Consider the following 19,073-nt stretch of genomic DNA (forward strand, 5'->3'; position numbering starts at 1 on the left):
TCCTGTTCTGCTTATAGGCAATCCGAAGTTTTCAGGTATCCTTACACATCTTTCCAATGAACCCTGAAGTATGGAAAGAAGACCTTTCCTGGGCAAGAAAACTACAGGAACAGCAGAAGGCCACAAAGACTGAGTCAGTGCATGCACTGGCAAGAGGAAAAGAGCTTGTACAAGAGTCAATCCCGGACTATGACTTTGAAAGTGATGAAATTGTGGCAGTCTGTGCTGCCATTGCAGAGAAGGAGAAAGCTCTTTCAGCAGCTAAAACAATGGTGATTGTGTCTGCTTCAGGCACAGTAGAGACTGTTACTGAGCAGGACAATCGTCCTGCAACTCCTGATGAAACCCTCTTCATCAGGGCCCGGTAGGGCAGCCTCATGGGTTGTCATACCCATAGGTTTAAGAACTATTGTTATTTATTGTATTTTGCTTGCTTTGTGTTTGTTCTTTTTTTTTATTAAGTGGTAGTATAGCCTACAAAATAATAATAATAATAATTGAAGTTATCTTTCTTTGGCTAATTAAAAAATCAATGATCTGAGTTGTTCCATCCGTGTTCTTCAAAAAGAAAGCCAAGAGTTGATTCTAGAAATTCTAAATTTTTATGAACAAATGTAATGTTGAAATGCTTAAAACTGCATTCTAACATCTGCTTGTGTATTTCATAATTTTACAAGTTAATGTCTACATTTTCCCAGTTATTAAGAAACTTTTACTTAAGCTGTAAAAGTGCTGTGGTTTATCCCCAGCTGGCAGCTCAGACCCACACAGCTGACTGGGTCCTGGTGGAATGAGGGAGAGAATTGGAAGAGTAAAAGTGAAAGAACTCCTGGACTGAGATGGAGACAGCCTAATAGGGAAAGCTGAAGCTGCACATACAAGCAAAGCAAAACAAGGGATTCACACACCAGTTCCCATGGGCAGGCAGGTGTTCAGCCACCTCAGGAAAGCAGGGCTGCATCACGTGTGACTTGGGAAGACACTCTGAATGTCTTCTCTTCCTCTTCCTCTTCCTCCTTCTTTCCCCAGTTCTGTGTGTTGTGCTATGGGTTGGGATATCCCACTGGTTAGTTGGGGTCAGCTGTTCTGGTTTGTCTTGTCCCAGATTCTTGTGCACCCCCAGTCTTCTTCCTGCTCCTCATCCCACCCCACCAGTGAGAAGTCTTGACCCTGTGCAAGCACTACTCACAATAATGAAAACAACTGTGTGTTATCAACATTTGCCAGCACAAGATCAAAACCTAGACCCTGATTTGCAATTCTGAAGAAAATTAACTCTATCCCAGCCAAAACCAGCACAAAAAGAAAAAAGGACATTTAAAAATTATTTAAATCACTAGTAATTAACATTATTTTTCTTCCAGTAAAAGTCTGACCTGTTTTCTGTTATTGACAGTCTTTGTATTCATTAAGATTACTTGTTCTATGAGAAAGTTTCCTATGAAGCAGGGATGGATTATTATTTTGTATGTCTGTGTGTGACAGATCTGATTTGTAGCCAAATCAAGTTGCTTTCCTCAGTGAGTGGGTTAAACACTTTCTGATTAGATGAAAGGAAATGCTTTACCAAACAAGGCCCTGAATGCCTAGTTACACCTAAATGTTTCACCAGAAGAAAGAACAGTATTTGTGACTGAAACTGGCCTTTCCTTATCTTGTGCACTGTACTACAGATATCACCAAAAATAGAATGGTGGGAGTAGGAAATAGATATAGCTGAATTGTATTGTATTTGAGGCTTCTCTTTCCTAGTGAGGCTAATCTGATAAAGGCACTCAATTTGCTTTTCCTAATTCTTACGACCTGCCATTAAAATTATGCTCTCAGGAAAAAAACAGTTTTTCAGGAGAGCACTTGTAGAGTCTCCCTTTATCCTTTTTGGATTTTGAATACAGTGGTGGGTAATGAGGCATACCCTTGGAAATTTTTTTAATGTTGATTTTTTTTCAGGGAAAGGTGGCAGTTGGTTCCTCTCACAGGCAGTTCAGAGAAATGAAATCATGCTGTTTCTTTTATGTACTCCGTGATGAGACCTTGTTTCATTGTCTTGGAGACATGATAGAGACAATCACATCATAACAGTACTGGAAAAAATGGTCAGCTGAGGAATTCCTGAGGAATTCCGTTTGGGAACATGTAATTTTACTTGAGTTTGAAAAAAATTTGTATGATAATAGATAGTTTTGTAGACAAGTGAAACTTCTGAAATCAGTCATCTTTGCACTTTTCAAAATAACACAAAAAAAAAAAATGTTGCTTGAGAAGTATAGTGTTTTTGCAGTGGAAAATGCATTGTGGAAAAACTGTCTCAAATGATACTTTCTATTTATCTGATATCAGAATATCTTTTTTTAAGAGGATACATACAGTTTTTTGAAAAAAGATGTAATTGCCCTAATGTATTAAGTTTTCGTTAATTTTTGAAAGATTCTGCCTGAATGTTTTTTTGTATGTGTGAATTTTTAGATCTGTGCTTGCATGAGCACACATTCACACAAAGTCACACCTTTTACTATCTACTGAGTATTCAAAATAATTAGAACTACAGTGACCTAAATATATTAAGAAATGTAAAACATCATCATGCTATATTTTTATTTCTTCATTAAGTTCAGAAAGATTTTAAATGCTTACTGGATAGGCACTTGATTAAGATATGGTTTGATAGTTTAAATTATTAGAGTTGAAGGATTTTTTAATCTTCTTTATCCTATCAACTTGATACAATCTAGGCAGCCATAGGAAGAGTTAGCATTAGAGAGGGGTTTGGACACATTTCTTCAAGAGATCTTCTTTGGCTGGAAAAGGATATGTGAGATGCCCTAAGGTGTGTTTTCATTTTGAAGGAGCTTGGCTGTATCCACCTCATCTTTTCTTTCTTTGTGCTTTATTACTTGCGTCAGTGTTCTGTCTTTACTCATACAGGAAGGACTGCTGCCCTTCTCTCAGAGGCCTGTGTTATCACAGAATCTGTTTCCACTGAAATGATTCACAAAGTTCCTATTGACTTCAGTACTGCAGGGCCAGACTGCTGGAGGGGTGCACATCTGCACCATCAGGCTGTGCCGGGCTCCAGGGGTGGTGGTTTCCATCCCACGTACTGAATGTGTTTTCCTTCTGATTAGATTAGGTTATGAATTCTAGGTATTGTCAGAACCACAGTGTTTTGTAGAGCAGTTAAGTTCCTGGGACACTGTTTTCAAACTGCGGAGAAGTTCAAATATTGGTGATTTCAACATTGTTTTTTGTACAGCATGCCATGTTTTGCATGTATGTAATTTTCTGGATCAGTTTGCCATCTGAATAAAATACTGACTTCTGTTGCTTAGTGATGCCTGTTTATTCTTTGGGTTATAACAAAAATAAGTATTTCCCATTCCAGAATGTTCCTCATTTAATAACTGGCTTTTGTCTCTGGTGAACATACTGATTTGTTTTAGTAAAAAAGAAAATAAGACATCTAGGAGAAAAAATATTTAATAAAAGGTGACGCTTAGAGCTTTGAAACTTTTCAGAGATATCCACATGAGATGGAGTAAAGGGAGATGTTATCCAAAACAGGATACTAATGAAATACACTCCTCCTTTGACATTAGATAATTACTTTTGTGGTTCATTAATGGCAGTGAATGTGTTTGCCTTCCATATGAATCACATGTTAAAATGCTCAACTGTTGCATTCAAGAGGAAAGCTCAAGAACAACAGTGGGTTAGATGGATTAATTTTGCTTGATTTAAAAGCCTACAGTTAAGCATTCAAACATATTTTTCCCTTTGAATCCCTTGGAATCCAGTGGAAAGAAATATACAGCCTCACAGGGCCATTTATATGCCTTGTGTTAGATAAGTATCAGAATGAGTTGAATCAGCCTCCCAAGGTGCCTAATTATTTCCCTTGACTACAAAGGAAGCTCAAGGTGACTGACGGGCAGTTAACCTCGAATGCTGAAACCAGGCATGTGACTTCCACTCTCATAGATGGAGATAAGTATCTTTAAAAACCTTAAATGTACTGACAGAGAAATAAATCCTTTCTGACAATACTAGAGGGTAAAAAAGGGAATAAGGATCAGATAACACAACAGTGACTCTTACTTGATAATACTATAAGATACTGGATTTTAAAAGTAGTCATGGAAAGGGATAAAAAGCAAATGGAACAGTTTACTCTGGGTTTAGAGATCAAGATCAGAGAGGCAGCATTGGAAACTTGCTTGCCCACACAAGGTGAGTTCCCTCCCAATCCTAAAATGAAGGGAAAGGAGGTAAAATACTAATGTTGAGGTGTTATCTTAAATTTGAGTTCACAGAATTGCTGTAAAAAAACTGTAATGACTGTGGTTAGGACTGGAGCACAGGAAAGCAGAAGCATGTGGGTTTGGTTTGCTGGCAGGTTGCAGGAACTGTGTGTTTCTTGTAGGTGACTAATGTTAACATGGTGTTCCCAGATGTGCTGGCGTCCTTGGGCTGTGGTATCTCCAGAGGGGCTGGTTCTGGAGCTGGAGGGGCTGATGGTCATGGGAGACTGCTGAATCTCCTGCCAGGTGCGCTGCCTGGCTGTTGGGGAAGATGAAACAGGAAAATCTTACAAATATGAATGCTCAGATTCTGGGAATATAGAAATCATGAATGAGATTGAAATGAAAGCCACACTTGAGATACCAAGCCTTAGTTACTGAATTACCATGAAACAATGGGATAGCCAGCTAGGAGTAATCCCCTCTTGACAGAACAATGCCTTCTGTTAGATAGTGGGTCCGAAGGTCAGGAACATCCCTGCTAAGGTCCAAAGAGTAGTTTTTAGAGTTTAAAGTGTAACACACTATGGTAATGTAAGGATTCTTATAGGCTGTATGTAAATGCTATAAAATTTGTATCTTGTGTTAGACTGGTTCTTGGAAATTAGAATATTCATCATAGAAGAATTTTTATTGTATTGTAAACTGGGAAATTGCTCTCTTTACTCCCTCTCTCTCTTGCTCTTACTCTTTCTCTTACTCCTCTCTCCCTCTCTCTTACCCCTTTGCCCTCTCTCTCTCCTCTCTTGCTCCTCTCTTACCTCTATTACCTCTTCCTCTTACTGTCTCCCTTCTTCTCTTACCCCGTCACCCCTTTATCCCATTGCTCTTTCTCTAACCTCCTCCCACTCCTTGTCTTACTCTGTGCTGCAACTAGCAACACTCAGTACGACTCTATGTACTTTCACTCTTACAATAAATGTAACAGTAGCTTTTAGCTTATACAGACTGAATGGGTTTTGTCCCTTAAAATCGTCTATCCTGACACATAGACTCCTGCACCTGGCTTTGAGGGCTGGTTTCCTAAGAGCCATGAGGCTAGGAGCTGTAAGGGTTCTAAAGGATAAATGATCAAATGGAACGTTTAGATGTGGGGATTGAGCTGCCTTTGGTTTCACAAAGCAGGAGATTCTCTGGGTTTCTGTAAAGCTGGCAGGTCTAGAATAGGGCCTGGAGTGCAAAGGCCTGGTGGTATTTGGTAGCTCTAATACTAAATCTGCCTTAAGTGGAACAGGCTTGCTGTTGTGTCTGGCAGCAGCAATAAAGCCTCAAAAGCTTCCTGACTTAGGATATTGGCTGTGCCATTTGAAGATGGCAGATTACACTGATCTTGTTAGTGCATTGGCGCTGGGCCTGTAGCACCAGTTCGGGTCAGGCAGCACGGGTGTTCCCGACAGCAAGAATGTGTGAGCCTGATTTAAAACAGCCCAAGTCCTCTGACAGCACATCCCACTCCCTAAACCGCTCATAAGGACTAACTTGCCATGGATCAGAGACTCAAACCAATCTGCAGATCTTCACAGAAACCACTGTCTGGTAGAGATAGTGGCTCCTGTCCTGCCTGTGGTGGGTGGATCCTCCAGGCCTGCTGCAGGACAGGGGCTCGGGTTGAGATGGGGCTGGGCTTGGGCTGTGCTGTGGGGCTGGAGCGCGAGCAGTGTCTGCACCGAAAGGGGACAGCAGGTGATCTGGGATGTGCAGGAAGGACAGACAGCTGCAAGAGAGGGAGGGGGACTGCCAGCCCTGTGACTGAGATACAAGTCCGGTGTAAGAAATTTTTGAATCAGTACATTTTCTGTGAGCATGGAGGACTGGGGAACATGGATGCTGATGTGAAAGGCCTTTCTGAGGGATATGGATCTCTGGGGTTCGGGAATATAGGGAGATACAATGTGTGAGAAAGGAAACCCTTTTGTATATATGGTAACTACTCATAACACCTAGCAAGAAAATAACATTTTAACCTCCATGTGGCAAATTAGACTCTTCAAATTTGTAGCCCTATTTAAGAAGACTCGTTAAGCTTAGGGAAGCAGAGGATTATAGTTCAGTAATGTCTGTGGAAAGCATTGGAGGAAGGTGCTAAACCTGAGCAGGACTGTGGGGCAGGAGCGACATGTGATATTACTGTCACCCTAAAAAAAGGCCTTGCCCAGTCTTCTGCCCAGCTTGTCCTGAACCTCACCTGTGTTTGCAGCTAGACAACAGAAGTGCTCCGACTTTGCCTTTGTGCGCTACCATGAGCTGTGGCAGACAATTCCAGTATTGCTCAGAATACTTTGTGGGCTGTTTGGTAATCATGGAGTTCATCTCTGAGGGAGTTCATGTTGATGATGAGTCTAGTCCACTGCTGATACATTGTGAATGAGGAAGACCTCAGGCCTACCATGTTTGCTGAGGGAAGCTACTTAACATGGTCTATTCTTGCTTAAAGCTCTTTCAGATGTTGTTTATTTCTCATCAGTAATGATGATAAAGAGTAACAAAAGCATATTAATGAAATAATTTAAAAATAGTGAGCCCTTGCTTATTTAAATACTTCCACACTGTAGATATTTAATTCTGTCATTGCATGAAGTACCAATAATACTGCTGTGCTGCTCTGGGCCAGCTGCAAAGGTGTGGTCCCATATTGGTACAACTGGTGTTATCTGCCAATGGCAGTCCCACCTTCCTGCTCTGCCAGGTGCTGTTTCCTGTCCTGGGAAGTACGGCAAGTCTGTTCTATTTGTTGGTCACCAGTAAGCAACAGACCATAGTGAGGTGCTTTAATTGCAAGGAATTCAGGCAGATCTTTATCTACAGCTGCAGCAGGAGCTTGGGTAATACTGTTCTCCAGCTTAACTGGTGAAAAGTGGCTGCTGCTGTTGCAAATATTTGTGTAGAGATTTAACTTCACCTTCTATATGTAAGAAGGCAAACAAGCTCAACTTCTTCCCTGTTAAAGGGAAACACCTTTGTTCAAATAATTTTTGTGGCTCTGTGTCAGTGCTTTTGGGGACAGTTTTGAAGACAGCTGCTTCTTGCTGACAGTGATCATGCTGTGGTGTTTTGGAAACTTGCAGGACAAAGTATGTTTTGGCAGTAGCTGAGCGCAAAGCATTCCAAGATGGGAGGCTTGTTAAGGCAAAGAATTGGCACTGAATGGCAGACTCATGTAGACAGACATCTGAGATCAAGCAGAACATTTCCATTTAATTGTGATCCCCAAAGTTGCTTTGGTCGGTACAACTGCTTAAACATCAACATAAGGCTCAAGATTTTCATTACAATGTAGCATTCACATGAAAACACTTTAAGCAGCATAACATGCTTCGTATTTGACAAAACATCCCCCAATTATCTGTACAGAATTATTTTGATACACAGTATTTCTGGAACAAGATCTAACCCTTACAACATAAAACACAAACTCCTTTTTGTCAGTGGTTAACAGCTGGTTTTGGTGATGTGTTTGTCATCAAAACTCTAGCAACAAATGCTTTTCAAGGTGTTTAAGACTGAGATACAGTTCTATATAATCTATACTTTAAATGAAGATTCTGCTTCCATGGTTTCATACATTTATTTGATGGAGTATCAGATTACACAGTCATAAAATTCTATTTACTATTTAAAGTAAAATGATAAATGTTATGAAAAAATACCTTTATTACATCAGTGATGCTTTAACTAAAGTGAATATTAAGACTATTAACCAGGAGTTGAAAGTTTCAGGCCCTGATATTGAAAGCACTTCTATATGTCCTTAACTTTACATGTAAGGAGTCTCCCTGGCAGCTGAGGGACCACTCTGATGGGCAATGTTAAGTGTGTGCCTAAGGTGTGCAGACTGTGGGCCACAGTACTCAGAGAGGCGCGTGTGTGTTACACAGAAAAACATTCTCAGAACATAAATAAAATTTGATTTTTAGTATATACATATACTGAAAACTGATATTCTTAATTGGAAGGATGTGTTTTCTTTTTCTCTCTTAAAAAGGCATATATTCCCATTTCACTCAGAAAGTGCTTATGTATTCTCAGCTCGAGAATTACCTCATTAGCTGTGAATCTAGCATGGACAACAAATCTAAGCCAAGAATGCCTTATCAGCAGGAAATACTGAGGGAAGAGAAGGCTGGCAATCATTTCCATATACCTTGTATTCATAACAAACCTTCTCATAGAGAAGAATACACTTTTAAATATTTTCAATCCTGATATATATACAATCATAAAAATTCACATTTTCATGCTTTAGTGAGACACTTTAAAATCCTACTGCAGGCAGCTCTCAGAGCTGTGTCCAGTTCCTAGCAGCTGCCTCATATTCAGCTCTAGTACCAGAAGCATAAACTCTTGATAGCTGAGCAGCCACAGGGAAGGAGCAAAAACAATTCTACCAGACTTGGAAACGGAAAGGAAAAAAAAATAAAAAAAAAAGCAAGTGATGGGGTCTTTCTATTTCCAGAGGCACAGTAGCTCTCCTGTGTCCCACAACAAGACAAGGCAGTTCATGCTTCCAGTCCCATCAGATCTGCTTTATACCATTCTGATGGCAGGGCCCAAGTGCAATGTCTGTTTCACACAGGTCCTCAGTAGTCTAAAGGAAATGTACCCATCACACAGCAAGAGAAAAATAGCCCTTTGAAGCACAGCTGAACCCCTCTTCCCACGAATAAGCAGAACACCTATCTATTGCACCAGTTTTTCCAATGTACCAGGAAGTATCCCCAGGGTTGATGCCTTTCATGGCTATCTATATGCACTTTTCTGACAAATTCAATGTCTCTGTGGGGAAGGTGACCTGGAGAGGGCCACTCTTGGCTGCAGAGCTGGCCCCGCCACCAGGGCTGACTCCGCTCACCAGGAAGGCGCTCTCGGAGTCGTGTCCCTGTGAGGAGTCCGAGGTGTCGGAGCTGCGCAGCGTCCTCACGGACGTGGTGTCGGACTGAGCCGAGCTGGCGCCGGGCCCCGGCAGCAGCACTCGGCCCCCGGCGCTGCTCTCGCTCAGCTCCGGCGGGTACAGCAGCGTCTGCGAGGTGCTGCTGATCTCCCGCAGCTCGCGCGAGATGAACGAGGGCGACTGGCTGGACATGGCGGAGGAGGTCCTGCGCCCGTCCGCGCAGTTGAAGTTGCCCCCCGAGTGCTGCCTCCGAGCGCCCCCAATGCGGCAGAAGAGGCATTTGATCTTCTCGATGGCTTTGCTGAGCACAGTCTTGCGGAGGAGGATGTAGATCCACGGGTCCAAAATGGGGTTCACCGAGGCAATGCGGATGGCTTGCAGGTCAGGGTTTTGCCTGACGTCTTGCACTGATTCCGGCCGGTACAGCTGGTTCACAAACACACGGACCTACCCAAGGAGAAGGGGGAAAAGGAAGATGCAATTACATCATTGCATCAGGACAGAAAAGCTTACACTTCAAAGCAGAGACGTAGATTTGCAGACTTGTAAGCTATGACAGAAGAGCAGGCTGGCAAGGTTAGGCATCTCAGATCGGCAGTCATGAATACATTTTTGGAAATAGCAAACAAATAAAAAAATCAGATTAAATCTGTAACACCTTTGTTACATGTAGAAAAAGACTGGCTTTTTCCTCTCTCTGTCGTTTCATAATTAATCCCTGAACCTCCAAATTTTGTCTGATGTCTTTAAAATTTCCCAGGAACAAAGATGTAAATCTGTATCCTGCTTCCTTGGTATACCTCAGGCCTCATGTAACATGCAAAGAGGTAAAGGACTGGGGAGACCTGACCATTTCCTCTAGCAAAGGTCTAATAATCACTTAGAAATGAAGTGAAACACACACGATAATCCAAGTACACGAGAGTCTGTAAGCAAGTCCTGAGTTGTCGATTCCCAAGTTTAGAAATGTATTTTCCTGGCACCTGTCCTTACTGGAACTGTTTATATAACCGCAAGTGTTTGCTTGCTGCAGCATGGTTTAGAAAAACAGAAATGTAAAAAAACAGAAGAGGTGGGAAAAAACTCCAAAAAGACAGGTTGCCCAGCTAGGAGAGTTTTAATAGGCCAAGATATTGAGATTATTTCAGTGCTGGGCCTAGAGTACTCTGTTCTTCTGAACAAGCCAGCATTTTGGTTTTACTTACAAAAACACTAAGGCAGTGGTCAAGAGTTTAAGATGCTGAAGTCGATGTGTGAAGTGATTATTTAATTAGTGATTAGTGATTCTGGTTTATCATGTACAAATTTTAAAACAGAAGGGCTCTGTCTTCTACACAGAAATGTATTGTTCAGCATATTCTTCTAGTTTCTTCTTCAGCTGGTCTCTCCCCTTGTTTAGAAGCCACTTTTGTAAATGCTGCTGTAAGGCACCGTCCACCACAGCGTCAGAGGTGTTTGTTGTGTTTCAAATAGTTCTACTCCATTTTAGCAAGACCTATGCAGTGTCCAGTTAGGGAAAGGCTTAGGAAAACCACTGAAAAGTGGATAATGGAAGATTCTATTTTCTTCAGGTTCCTTAAAGTAAGTCAAAATAGATCTCTTAATAATATTTTTATCTGACTACAGTAAAAATCTAGTAGCAAAATTACAAGGTTTTTATAATCTCATCCTTGGCTTCCTGAAATTAATCAAGGCCTTCCTAGCTATGAGGTCACAGACAAAGAGGCAAGCAAGCATTTAAATAGAAGAGCCAAATAAGGACAGCCCTCATAAGTAATTTTTTTACAAGTCCTGCATGTGAAGCCATCCAAGTCTGGTGGAAAATTTCACAGTTCTTGAGAAATTTTCTTGCAGGGGGGCAATGTGATAGGCATTCAGCCTTGTCTGTATTCAGGGATGGCATGTTCTCCAAAGCTACCAGTGGTATATTTAGAATAATGCAGGGGCCCTTTGTGGAAGCCCTGTGCCTACAGTCTCTCTCAAAGGGTCTGTCAAACTGATGATTTCTGTATTTCCTTCTGTACTGTATTTCCTTCCTCAGTACTTTTCTCTAGGTTTATGGGTAACGTAGTGAACTCAAGTGATATGCGAAAATCTTGAAAAAAAAAATTAAAAAAAAAAATATATATATATTCATCATTATATATAGTGATGCCAGCTTTATCTGGCACAGTTTTATCTGCAGTTACTTTACTAATGATTTATAACACTGCAGATATCTTTCTGACTACTAATTTCTTGGCCTTATTGATCTGTTAGGCCAAACATGCCATTCAGGTGCTTCAAAGAGTATTCTTGTGCATGATGAACTTATTTTTATGGCTTTTTAAAAAATAAAATGTTAAGAATCTTTCCTTTATTTTAATATTTATTTGGCTTTATTTTAAACTATTTTAGACATAATTTCATTTACCATTATTAATTTTATTTATAAATAATTTCATTATATTTTTATTTATAAGATCACAACTTTATTGTTTTATTTGTGATTTTGACTGTTTGATCTGTGAGCAGCTTCCCCTGTTTATGCTGTAAATAAAGGATTAGTAAAAAAGATTGATAAATAAGTTGCTGTGTGCGGGCGCGCCGCTAGATGGCGCGGCTGCCCCGCGGCGGGTGTGGAGCTATGCGTAAAATGTATAAATGTATGAGGAGTGTGTGTACATGCGTATAACATGCATTTGTTTATGTGTATAACGTGTACATATGCACAGCAGGCATGTGTATACGTGCAATGTGTATGTGTGTATGTGTATAAAGTGTACATACCTACAACATGCACATGCCCACAGGTATAATATGTATGTGTGTATATGTAAATATGTATGTGTATAACGTGTGTGTGAGTATATGTGTAATGTGTATAACAAATCCACCCGGACCACACAACCAGAAGGCACACTTTGAAGACAGATGAAGAAATACACAGCTCAGCTTGGAGACCTGGCTTGCCTTTTTTTTTTTTTTTTTTAACTCAGAGCTATAGTTACACGTCAGTGATTTAATAGTCGGATTGTTCTTTTGATAAGCAGCACGTGAAATTGAGGTACCTATTCTACCTCTTTCTGCTACCTGGCAGACTTCATGGAAAGATGAAAATGTCTCCCAGTGTTCACTCTGTGGCTGAAAAGGACTACTGCTAATGGTACAGGACAGCTTGTTTTATGCTATCTCTGCATGCTATATGTCCTTTTGACAGCTACGCAGCATGTGGAGGTTAACAATTCACAGAGTGGACCTAGTCAGTGAAAACTCTGATTGTATAAAACTGTTTCTACTTCCCATAAGAGTGCCCAGAATGTCATATGTATTTATCAGTTCAGACCTATCGTTGTCTTACATTAATCACAAGAGGGTAACAATTTACCTGTATAGGAACGTAAGTTCTAGCTCTCTTTACTTACTAATGAAACAATATTTTGTGAAGGATCACTTAAAATAACAGCAAGAGATGTACCCCTGTTTTGGCTACAAGTCCTCTGCTGCAGGAGGAAACATGATAAAAGATACTGCCAGTCATCTTCTAAGCAAGTGCCAAGAAAGTGGAATCCACTACTAAATAAATTATCTAATCTGATGCTTGGATTTGTGCAAATTGAAATCCTAATTAAAGAAGAAAGCAAACTAGAACAATTCAGATCTCTAAAAAGTAGGATTTGTATATTAGCTTTAGAATTCAGACAAAGTGTCTTAAAAGTACTAGCAGGTTATTTGCAATTAAGAAGTACACAGCTTTAAGGTGCATCAAGTTATGCTCAAGACAGGCACTTGTAGGATCAGAGTCCTTGTGCTGTTTGCACATGCTCCTCTTTACTAACTACAGATGCAAGTCATGATTTCTAACACTATGAAGCATTATAGTTACAGTCACACTTGTAATTGTTTCCACAGCTTCCACCTGCCCTCAAAATCTCCCCACATGCTGATAGGATAAATTTAAAAAACATACGGTAGTAAGCAGGAACAAGTTTTGCAGCTCCACAAGCCAGTAACCTTTGCCCTTCAAGGTCTTACTGTCTGCTTGGTGACTACTCTACTGCAAAAAAATCATGCCTGACACCTTGCAGTGTCCTTGGTTATGGACAGTCCCTGATATTAAAAGTTGAAACCAGCCAAGCTAAAAGAAAATCCAATTTTAGATCAATTGAACATCAAGTTAGAAAATCCTGATCATTTCATGCAATCAACAAGATGTACACCCTGAAGCATTACATTTTATTTTTCATATCACCACAATTTAACAACAATGTTCAGCGGTCAGAATGAGAAAAAGATCACACACTTAAAAATTTTAAGAGTATCTGACAGACTGCTAGAGTGAATTAATAGACTTTGAATAGTGTGTGCCTGTTTACTCTTAAAAGAGCTTGGTGTTATTAGAAAGGCCAGATAAAAATTTCTACTCTCTTCTTGACAAAATCTCTCCTAATATAACTTATTCTCTATATTTCACACTATGCAATTCTAATTTCTAAAAAGCTCAAAGTATTTTAAGAGATTACATAAACTGTCTGGAGTCAAGATAAGAGTGAGCACATAAGTTGTGTGCTTTTCTTACTTAATTTTTAAACTATTGTAAGACTTATGTCTTTCACACCTCTTTCTGCACATTGAGAACACACCAGGTTATATAAAGTTTCCTTTCACAAATATTTTTTTCATTCATCCCTTCTTTCCTTGATATATTTGATCAGCCTTCAGTTCTGTCAGGTTCATTCAGCATTTTGCATAACCTGCAATAATTTGGTTACAGCACTTGCTGCTTTAAAATTTTACTGATTTTATGGATAACCACTAAAACTCTAAACTACCCTATCCTACTTGTAAATCATGTGCTGAAGCATCTCATTATTAAAAACTGCTGTTATCTGTGACTCAGTTATTTCAGGGCTGTTTAATATTTCAAGTCTTGAAATTTTTTTCTATCAAACCATAATAAGTGGATCCTGTTGGATTGCCCCCATCTGCTATCTTATTACCTTGTGAAAGTGTTCTAAAAGGTTAGAGGTTGATGTGTCTCTTTCAGAAGTTGCTTTTCTTTGTCTTGATGGTTTATTGAGCTGAAATCATCAGTGGGGAGTCAGCTCACCAAAAGAAAAATTAAGTCACAAAGCACTCTCTGAGCCTGCTTTGTGTATCTGAATCATGCTGGCACCACCACATCACCACTTTTATGGTTCTTGATGACTGCCAGGCTGACCTGTTAGAGGTGAGCCTCTCACACGCTGAGGACTCCCTGAAACTCCCTGGAGTCATGAAAATGTAAGTCAAGATATTATAATATACCTATTTTGCCTAGTGGCTCTTTCTAGGGATTTCTAGTATAAAGCTGTTAGTTCTCTGAGTTCTTCCATTCTTAACTTCAGTGTCTGTGCATCCAGAGTGCTTAACACAGCAGCATACACGGCAGCAAAAGTGGCTGTGGCTTATTTCCGCAGAGGGACGCGAAAGATTTAAAAAAGCTACTTAACAATGGAGAAATTTAACCACACTGGGCACTGTGATGATGTGTATATATGTGGTTATTTGGGTTTGAAAGAAAAAGCTTCCTTTTATTTTTAGTCATCCATCTAAATGGAATGAGAGTAATTTTAGATCGAGAATATACATACTGTTTTAACAGGTAAAAGCTAACTTATGTGAACATTCCCAGGGGAACACTCTGCCTTTGTACGAAATGAAATCGAGGTCTGGGAGGGCTATAGAACTTTATCACCTGCACCTTCACATACTTCTGTTATATGCAAGTTTTTCACTAGCGACTGTTTAAATAATAAACCTTTTGCCCCACCCAGGTTCATTAATTTTAACTCTCAACAATCCAGCTCACTTTGCGGTAAACCCTCCTGGTGGATTTCTGCCCCCTGCCCCCCCCCCCCCCACGCCTTTTTTTCTTAGAGTATAATGTAAAAGACTGCCTAGGTTCAAAATGGATATAAGCTATTTAATTTTGCATTTCACATTCAGACTTCTTAGCACTCCTCTAGCTGCTTTGCTACAGGATAAGGCTTGGCTTGTTTTCTGAAGCTGATTAAGTCCATCACATCATGACACTATTTAATTCAGAGAACTCATTCTCTGCATTTACCAGCATGTCTTTTGAAAATGCAACATTGTAATTTTGTAGCTATTTTGAAACTCGATTAATCAAATTAAGTACTGTCATGCCTCAGCACTGTCAGGCTGATGTGTCCCGGAGCAGCGAGTCCGCTTCCCCCGTGGTTTCTGGAGCTGGACTGCAGGGCAGGCTGGCGCAGCTCCTCAGTCTAAGGCTTGTACTCCTCCCGGGACCACCCTGTGTGCAGCTCAGGCAGCACCTCCCGACCTCCTTTGGATGTCAGGCAACGAGCACATGCTGTGGTGCTCGGCCAGGCCCCGCCACCACACCAAGTGACAACGCCGAAGGACAGGAGATGGCCTTTGGTGACAGACCCTGGTGCTGCAGCACAGCCACACCTCGCCAGCTCCTGTTCGTCAGTAATGGGGCAGCCCTGGCCAGCCCGTGTCACTACAGCTCCTCTGAGCAGGGCGACAGACTCGCTGACAGATGATCCTGTTCACAGGCACTTCTCTAAACTTCCTTACAGTGATATGCACCGTTTTGCAACTCCAGCTGGCCAGCTCTATTTGACATACATTGCACCCCAACTCTATGATAGAGGGCTCACCCTACTGACAAGAAATCTCCTTAAAGAAAGCCCTTCTAAAAACACCTTCTGACAGCCACTGTGCTCTGTAAGATGGCAAATAAGGCAAGCCAACTATTTGTTTAATGTCTCTGAGCCAGAGTAGAACAGGATTTTTGACAAGCTTTATTATGGCGGTTGGCAAGCAAGAACTGAGCCTCTAGCTGGTGGATTTGCATTTTTTTGTCTTTCCTGAAGATAAGGTGGAGGAATAGAAAAAAGTGGATCTGGTGTGCTCAATTTACTAACACTAATTGTATCAGCCTTTTCAGAAAATGAGCGAACAGTTAGCTGTAATGTTGTCTGACATTTCAGTGTGATCTCAAGGTTTATGTGGGTCAGATTCCTCCAAAACTCATTTCACTGAGCAATCACCGATAGGTGGTTCCACTGAGCTCACTCCTCCCACTGTGTGGGGAACCCCTGAAAGAATGCCTGTGTGGGATCTACCCCAGAGATGGTGCATGAATCCCTGAGGAGTGACAGCTTAGCTTAGGTTTTAGTTGTGAGGAATTCTGTGTGTTGCTAGTGCCAAGTGAACACAACCCTGTCCTCCTATTGCACATCAGGGACTGTTGCACCCTTCAGCAACAGCATGCACATTTTAAAAACACATTAAACATCCAGAAATGCAGGACAGACCGAAGCCTCACTTACAACAAATTAATTTTGCAGGTGAACTTTAAAGTGAACTCAGGATTCTACTACGTGGATTCCAGTTGAACAGTGAAATAATTGAGATTTCTGGTGCTCTATTTTAATCAAGTAAACGACTCCAGATCTTGGGATAAGCAGGCTTGTTTTTGTGTAAATGTAAATCTATTGAACTTTCTTTTACCATGCATGCATGCTAACAGCCATTGAGTTACTATAACAATTTGTGACACCAACTATAGGTGCCACAAATAAGCACCTATTCCAACAGGAATCTGTTTGGCAAACACAGACTAGGAGAAGAAAAGACTGCAGAAGGGTGATGGAACAGAAGAAGGGCTGCATGATGTTACTCACCACCAGAGGAATGGAGCAGATGACCACGACCAGGGAAGTGGCAATGAGCAGAATAACCATCTGGATTTCTGCTCCAGCCATCCGACGGAAGCTCCGGCGTCTGCGAAAGTCAGATAAACGGCTGGAGGTGGTGTCTGTCCCCAAAGACGTGCGTCTCATGAACTGGCGGTGCATGCGAATGAGAGCCACGCACACCAGGATGTTGCAGATCACAGTCATCAGGATCAGGAAGGAGCTGAAGCCCGCGTACATGTAGGAGTATGCTGCATGGGTGGACACGTTTGTTCGCCAGTCTATGAAACACCAAGTGTAGGGGTACTGCAAAGTAGATTTGCCGAGCCCCATGCTGGGGAGGGCGCAGAACAGCACGTTGGAAGCGTAGATGGCAAAGAGCGTGAGCCCTGCCAGCTTCTTGTCTACATAATGATTGTAGAAATAGGCATGGTTGATGGCCAGGTACCTCTCTATAGACATGGCACAGATAATGCTGAGGCCAGAGAGCCCAAAGAAGAGGAGGATGAAGGAGCTGTACTCACACAGCGCAGCTCCTCCTGGCCACTGGTTCTGCAGGTAGGTGGCGATTGTGACCGGACTCACCAGGCAGGTCCCCAAGAGATCTGTAACTGCCAGTCCACAGACCAGCGTGTAGAAAGTGGTCTCCTTCTGCTCCTTCCTGGACTTGCAGAGCACCACGATGGCTATGAGGTTGCCCACCACGCCGAAGATGAACATGACAGTGGGGATAGTGGGGGGCTTCCCGCCTTCGGCCCCGCCGGCGGTCCCGTTGGCGGAGCCGTTCGCAGGTGGCATGATGGTGGGGTCGAATGACATGGTACCCGCGCTGCAGCTGGCGAGCCCAGAGACGGCAAGGTCGGGTCCGAAAACGAAAAGCCGAGTAAGAGAGGGGAGGGGGTTGGATAGTGCGAAAGTAAAAATTCAAATGTGAGAGAAGTTATTAAAAAGAAAAAAAAAAAGCAAAAAAAAAAAAAAAAAAGAAAAAGAAAAAAAAAAGTTGCGTTTTTCAGTTAAAGAAAAAAAAAAAACCAAAAACGTAAGTCCTAAAATGAGGCTGAACTGGGGTGCCGTCCGTCAACCACCGACCGCAGCCGGGGGAGCCGGGGCTGCTTCTTCCTGCCGCAGCGCTCCGCGCCCAGCCCGGAGGGGGATCGGGGCGGCCCGAGCCGAGCGGAGCCGAGCGGAGCTGCCTCACCGCCTCTCGCACCGACGCTGGGGAGGGCTCAGCGCGGCGCTGGGGCGGCGGCTCCAGGTGCCCTCGGGGCGGCGTGAGAAGGTGCCGGAGCGCGGTGTCCGCGGCTCACTCCCCGCCGCCGGCCGGCGGTGCGGAGCGGTGCGCAGCGGTGCGGGGCGCGGGCGCCGTCTCAGCCCCCGCGGCGCTCCCGCCGAGTTTCGCCGCGGAGGGCGGGGGCGGCCCGGGCCGCTCCGCCGCTGCTCCCCGCCCTCTCGCCCCATTGGCCGCGCCGGGCAGGGCAGGTTGCGCGGGGCGGGCGCGGGCGGGGGCCGGGGGCGGCGGGGGCACCTGTGTGTGGGGCCGGCCGGCCCGTGAGCCCTCGGGTGCAGCCGGCGGGAGCGCGGGCCGCTCGCACCCAAAGGGCCGCGGGGCCGGGCTGTGGCTGCCCGGGCCGCCGTGCTCCGGGGTAGGACCCGGGGAGGGTCCCGCTGTCATTGTGCCGGCCCGAGCCCGTGTCACGGCCGAGTCCGTGTCGCCCCCGCTCCCCCGGGCCGCGCACCCAGAGAGGCGCGGTGACGGCGGCAGCCGGTGCTGTGGCATCGGGGCGGCATGTCCCGCTGCCCGACGGAAGGTCGGCTACATTGCCTGTTCCTGGCCTCTGTTAGCGTGGGTGCCGAGCGCGGGAAGGGCGTGTGTGCGTCCGGGGGATGCATTTGTGTGTTTGTACCGAGAACTTGTTCGGTCTTGACCGTGAGACGATCGCGTGTGAATTGTAAATAGGGTTACACTTGTTGGCAGAGCCCTACACTTACAGTCAGCCTTATCTGGGCTGGTGGAAGGACAGCAGTCGCTTTCTGCAGTGCCTGTGTGCAGCTTTCACCCAAGCGGTGACGGTGATGTAGTCCCTAGTGCAGAAATGTCCACACAAGACCTGCAACCGCAAGTATGTCCATGGGAGTTCCTGTGCTAGTGACCTGTGCTGTCGCTTTGGCTCAGGGATG

At 43.2% G+C, this 19,073-nt stretch overlaps 2 protein-coding genes across 3 annotated transcripts in view; one reads left to right on the forward strand and one right to left on the reverse strand.

The window, feature by feature from the left end:
- TTC33 (tetratricopeptide repeat domain 33) overlaps positions 1 to 3,329 on the forward strand; it is a 42,204-nt gene extending 38,875 nt beyond the window's left edge. For both annotated transcript variants that reach the window (XM_056514043.1, XM_056514042.1), the window contains exon 5: positions 18 to 3,329. In XM_056514043.1, coding sequence (XP_056370018.1) covers positions 18 to 368 — 351 coding nt within the window. In that variant the 3' untranslated portion in view covers positions 369 to 3,329. The remainder of the gene's footprint in view (positions 1 to 17) is intronic.
- A 4,144-nt stretch (positions 3,330 to 7,473) lies between these two features.
- PTGER4 (prostaglandin E receptor 4) lies at positions 7,474 to 17,882 on the reverse strand. Its single transcript, XM_056514434.1, has 2 exons — positions 16,884 to 17,882; positions 7,474 to 9,633 (listed from the first exon to the last, which is right to left on the reverse strand). Exons 1-2 carry the CDS (start codon positions 17,712 to 17,714, stop codon positions 9,040 to 9,042), a joined length of 1,425 nt encoding a protein of 474 aa, XP_056370409.1. The 5' UTR covers positions 17,715 to 17,882; the 3' UTR covers positions 7,474 to 9,039.
- Between the last annotated feature and the right edge of the window lie 1,191 nt (positions 17,883 to 19,073).

The sequence above is a fragment of the Oenanthe melanoleuca genome, chromosome Z (genome assembly GCF_029582105.1).
Source record: "Oenanthe melanoleuca isolate GR-GAL-2019-014 chromosome Z, OMel1.0, whole genome shotgun sequence".
Classification (NCBI taxonomy): domain Eukaryota; kingdom Metazoa; phylum Chordata; class Aves; order Passeriformes; family Muscicapidae; genus Oenanthe; species Oenanthe melanoleuca.

Excerpts from the sequence above, each read along its gene's own strand:
- PTGER4 (XM_056514434.1), bottom strand. The coding sequence starts at position 17,714 with ATGTCATTCGACCCCACCATCATGCCACCTGCGAACGGCTCCGCCAAC. Across the intron at positions 9,634-16,883 it reads TCTGCTCCATTCCTCTGGTG|GTCCGTGTGTTTGTGAACCA; the intron begins GTGAGTAACATC and ends CTCCTTGGGTAG.